Consider the following 5189-nt stretch of genomic DNA (forward strand, 5'->3'; position numbering starts at 1 on the left):
ATGGAAATTTTTCTATACTAGAGAAACATAACCTAAAGTAGCTGAAATAGCCAGTCCTATTTTCTTAGGCTTTGAACATGCAGTTAACTGCACACATAGCAATGACATTGAACTGGAATACGGGAACTGAAACACGGGAATAATTGCCCCGCAAGGTAAACCCGATCCAGATTTTGAGCTCTGTGTACTATTACGTTGGATATGGCCTCCACTGGGACGTCTTCTATCTGATATTTTGGAATCCTCTAGTTTGCTATCCATGACTTATCATTATAGCGGGTATTATAAAGAAAACACAGAAAAGATTCAACACATAGCTTGTTGCTGATTACATCATAGATTCAGGTCTGGAGGACTAGATCAAGTGACATGCCCCCACAGTGCCCAGAAACTTCCAGATACAAGCAATGGGATGACTCCGATGTGTTACCCTTCCTGATGTCAGATGCATCGAGAAAAGAACCCCACTGAGTTGGGTTTACTTAAAGTGAGGTGGGCCCGTACCGGAATTGCTGACATGCTCTCTAATACCGTGGAGGTCCCCTAACTACAACTTTCAGTTCTCACCTAAGTGTCAGTCTGGATGAGGTGGACAGTCGCTTTTAAAAGCAAACTACTCAACACGCCTAGAGGTTCTGTTACAACGTGTGGTGTCTGATTATCCGTGACTTGACGCGCTGCCAGCCTCCGTTAGTGAGTACAGGGCCTCAGAGTTCTGAGAGTAATGGACCAACAGAGCCCTAACGAGTCTAGTGGGCATGTTTGTTCAGGTTTAGTTTTAATCTTCCACGATGTAGAAAGTTTTTTTTAAAGTCTGCTATATTTTCTGTTTACCGAAACAATTATTTAGATCCAGAATATAGGAAATTTTTGGAAAGTTACGCTGCAGATAATGAGAAAATGACATCTACTCCGGAGACACTGCTAGAGGAAATAGAAGCAAAAAATAGAGAATTAATAGGTAAGTGGGCAACAGGAATTCAGGGCAATGGCTTTTTCATCAGAAGACCCAACTCCTGCTTCTGTCCCTTGCTAGCTTTGCGACCCTGGGGAAGGTGCTAACTTCTCTGGGCCTCTGTTTGTTTTGCTATAAAGTGCAGAGGCTAATACCTCCCTCACAGGACTACGTAAATGCACTGATAAGATGGGAAAAATTCTCTGACGTACTTTAATGTCACACAAATATATGTAGAAAAGGCTTGAAGACTCATGGGACCTTTAGACGTCGGTAAGCCTCTGAAGATCAATTGGTATTTTCTAGTAACAAAAGCGGCTCACATTCCTGAAAACCATGTGTACTGCAAATATCAAAAAATGAAGTTAGTTACTGCCAAATTGAAAACTCCTTGAGTTCTAGGTTGGACGTTGGTCCTAGTAGTAAATTGTCACTCCTCTCTCAGCTCCAAACATAAGCATAGCCCCCAACTCAGAATTTCCACTCCTAGGAATTTATCCAAAGGAAGTATGCTTTCAAAACTGTTAACTACACAGCTAGCTAGCATTGTTCAGGCTACTGAAGATTACATTATTTTTCTAAAATGGATTTTATTAATGGACGCAGNACAAGAAGATGAGATATTTTTAGCCCCTTCCCCCAATTTCTTCCCTGGTGAACAAATTTATACTGCCGTCCGTGAAACACGAAAATGTCCCTTTGCACTTAATTCTCGCTGGCACTGGGAATTGGTCTGTTAAAAAACAAAAAAACAAAAAAACAAAAAAAAAACTTTTAATTTGGATTTCCCCACTCTTGAAAACATATTTCAAACCTTCAGCATTGACGTAAACTACTGTAAAACTCTTTCCTGATAGTGCACTGGTGAACTGTCTTAACGGGTATAGTTTTCCCACCTTGGGTGGTTGGCAGGGAATGTCAGAAAATGGAATCCTTTCTAGGGGTTGATAAGTATTATTAATAATCTGTTTACATTTATGTAGCTAAAAAGACAACCCCACTTTTGAGCTTCCTGAAAAACAAGCAGGTAAACCTTTTGTTTTTATAGTTCTCTCGATACTTTTGATTTCACTGGTTCATATCCATAAACATATGAGCGTTGGGACCCTAGAGGAGAATGCTTTTCTACCATTATTCTTTGAAAGCTGTGGCTCATCGGCCTCTGGCCCTGTCCTTCGTGTTGTTGGACCAAAGACCCACCCTGCAAACCCAGAGGGTCTTTAGCTTATTGCAGAGACGCTCCCCTGATTTCCCGAAAGCCTCTGGAAATATGGCACGCAGGCAGCAGCGGGAGACTCTGAAGCTAGCAGGCCCTGGTCTTTATTCCCAGGTTCTCAGTGGGGTGGGGAGGGGGTTAAAGAGGTAGAATGCCACTTTGTAGAAAGTAGGCAGGAAAGATCATCCCGTTTAGTGGGTGCCCACCGTACCTTTTGGATTAAGTTTTTGGTGACGCTCATCTTGTCGGGAGGCTTACGTGGATGTTTCTTTCCAGAGAATGAGAGAAGAAAAGAGAGAGGAAAGGAGGCGGCGAGAAATAGAAAGAAAAAGGCAAAGAGAAGAAGAGAGGAGGAAATGGAAAGAAGAAGAAAAACGAAAAAGGAAAGACATAGAAAAGCTAAAGAAGATAGACCGAGTTCCAGAGAGGGACAAATTAAAGGACGAACCAAAGATAAAGGTATGAAACTGATGTGAACTGACTGCATGTCGCTAAAAATTGCATGTACTTCTTTAAATATGCATGTATCTTGTGCTGTTGTAAATAGAGTGGTTTTTTTTAATTTGTTTTTGTCTTTTTGTGGGGGGAGGTGAACCAACAGAAATCTTTCCTAAAATGCTAATGGTATGGTTTTTAAAAAATCAAGCTAATCTAAAGGGACTCAGTAATTTACATGCCATTTTGTCGTGAAGATCTGTTATTTTTATCACCGAAAATGTTCAGTGTTCGGAGTATTATTCTCAGCTCTTCATAAGTAAGGGCTTAGGGCTGGCTGGCATGAATTATGGGTTTTACTCAGCTTTTCCTTCATATTTGATACATGAAGTTGCCTCATCTGTTTGTTTTCCACTGTCTTCAGGTACACAGGTTTCTGTTACAAGCTGTGAATCAGAAAAATGTAAGGACCCAGGTACATGATACAGTGCACCTAGTATCATGTCACACACGCAGGTCTTAGTCCATAATAAGTCCCTTTGGTGGTGGTGGTAGTGATACCTGTAGCAAACTCCTTCAGACTGACTCGAGTCTTCTCAAAATCTGAGCCCTTTTCAATTCCTACTTGAGAAGGAAGCCCCGGTGACTTCCTGATGCTCTGCTGGGTACCCGGAAGCTTTAACATAATCTACGGCTAGAGGACAACCATGCCCCAATCGCTCTCTCCCTTCATATGCCTCCCATAACTGGCTGCCTTGTGGGGGTATCGGGGATAAGTATATCCTGTATCACACGCTTCCCCTTTCCCGTGATTCCCCGCGTTACCTCCTTTCATCTCTCTGGGGGTCTGTGAGCGGCCGATTCTGATTTAATGCGCGCAGCCTAGGAAGAGGCAAGCTTAGAGGAAACTCCCAGCCGCCCGGCTTCCCTTCTGAAGGCGCGGCCGAGGCAGCTCTTGCTCCATCAAACGTCCCGGGGGAGTACCTGTACCTAGTACCTCAGAGAAAGTCAGAAAAACAGCTCACAGAGACAGTGGCAGGGTCTCCCCCTCAAACCCAAGCAGTTTATATGGCCAGAGTTTGCCCCTCCGAGTCTCCCCCGGGCTCATTATCAGTGATAAGGAGCTTCGCAGCGGGGTGGAAAGATTCCCACCTCAGTTCCTTCTAGAGATCTCACTCTCTGTCTCTCTCTCTCTCTCTCTCTCTCTCTGTCTCTGCTATGGCACAAATGACCCGACTTGCTGTTCCTATCAGCAAGGCAAAAAAGGTCGCACCAGCCATACTAGAAACCTTCATGATCGTTCTTAATAGAGTAATGAACATCCTGGCCTCTAACAAAGGTGTTCACTAGAAACAATGAGAACACTTCCAATGAAACCTGCACATGGCATCCTCACTTGACATCACTCATAGTGTCCAGTTTGGACCTGCCATTCGCAGTGGCCGCGTGCTGCAGCCCTTCGTGCTTAGGCCCTCCTCATGGTGCTTTGCCTCTTGCTTGCTGACTTGTGTGATGCCTTCACCCTGAGATGAGCCTTTGTATGATGCCTTCACTCTGAGACTTGAAATTCTTCCATCTCGCCTAAGAATCACTCTGGATATCCGGTACTTGGGGGATATTCTAGAGAGGTCTGTGGCAGTGATGTGAGAAAGAGACTATTTGGTTAGCAATTTGGACTTCATAAAGCACGTTTATTTCAGAATTGCATTTTGTCATATATATGTGTGTCATATATATGTACGTGTATGTATATATATGTGACATTGAGCAGAGCTCCTACTCCGTAGGGATGGAACTTCACCGTTCTGTGAGGTCTTTGGATCGTTAAATCGAATGATGAAAACTATGATTGGGCCATCATAAGCATGTTATTCTCAGGCTCAAGGCAAAATTATTCTTGCAATGGATCTCTCCTTTGGCAACAAAGGTATTGGTCACTCCGAGCACGACGAGCCCACTGCTGTCCGACGTTACTGTCCAACAGTAATGATTTGCCCGGCATTTTCAATTTGTGGCCTATTTTCCCATCTAAGCAAAAAAGAAAAAGTTATTGTNCATCGAGCCACATCAGTATGCTAGTTGGCTACAGAAGACACACTGGAAAGTGTGCACTGGCTCACTAACAGGGTGACCCGTTTAAAGCCAAAGGAGCCTTGATCCTATTGCCACAAGTGATTAAACCACCTGGAGTGGATAACACTTTCACGTTCATAGCATCCTTTTAGTCAAGTACTGCTCTCGTGCACTAGCTAGCTCTTCACCTGGAAGTTTAAGGGTAGCCGCAGAAAAAGGCCTCCTATAGCCCAAGTTTAAAACACTTCGTATATTGTTTTCTTGGATAGACCCAGAAGAGAATGTCCCACCCTTGGAAATAAGAATATGTTTGTTCTCTTTAAAGCTACTCANAGAGGAAAAAGAATTAGACAAAAGAGAAAAAGCCAAGAAACTGGACAAAGAGAATCTGAATGATGAAAGAGCCAGCGGGCAAAGTTGTGCACTGCCCAAGCGCTCTGACGGCGAGCCTAAAGACGAAAAGCCTAAGAGGTCAGTGGCCGAGGGCCCTTTGGTTCACTCTGTTTTCGG

At 43.6% G+C, this 5189-nt stretch overlaps 1 protein-coding gene across 1 annotated transcript in view; it reads left to right on the forward strand.

Annotated features, from left to right (window-relative positions):
- Positions 1–5189, forward strand: part of UPF3B (UPF3B regulator of nonsense mediated mRNA decay) — a 14892-nt gene that overhangs the window by 5904 nt on the left and 3799 nt on the right. The window contains exons 5-9 of the mRNA XM_077753058.1: positions 851–961; positions 1939–1982; positions 2448–2630; positions 3031–3069; positions 5005–5150. Of these exons, the coding sequence (XP_077609184.1) occupies positions 851–961; positions 1939–1982; positions 2448–2630; positions 3031–3069; positions 5005–5150 (523 nt within the window). The remainder of the gene's footprint in view (positions 1–850; positions 962–1938; positions 1983–2447; positions 2631–3030; positions 3070–5004; positions 5151–5189) is intronic.

The sequence above is a fragment of the Crocuta crocuta genome, unplaced genomic scaffold (genome assembly GCF_008692635.1).
Source record: "Crocuta crocuta isolate KB4526 unplaced genomic scaffold, BGI_CrCroc_1.0 scaffold944, whole genome shotgun sequence".
NCBI lineage: Eukaryota > Metazoa > Chordata > Mammalia > Carnivora > Hyaenidae > Crocuta > Crocuta crocuta.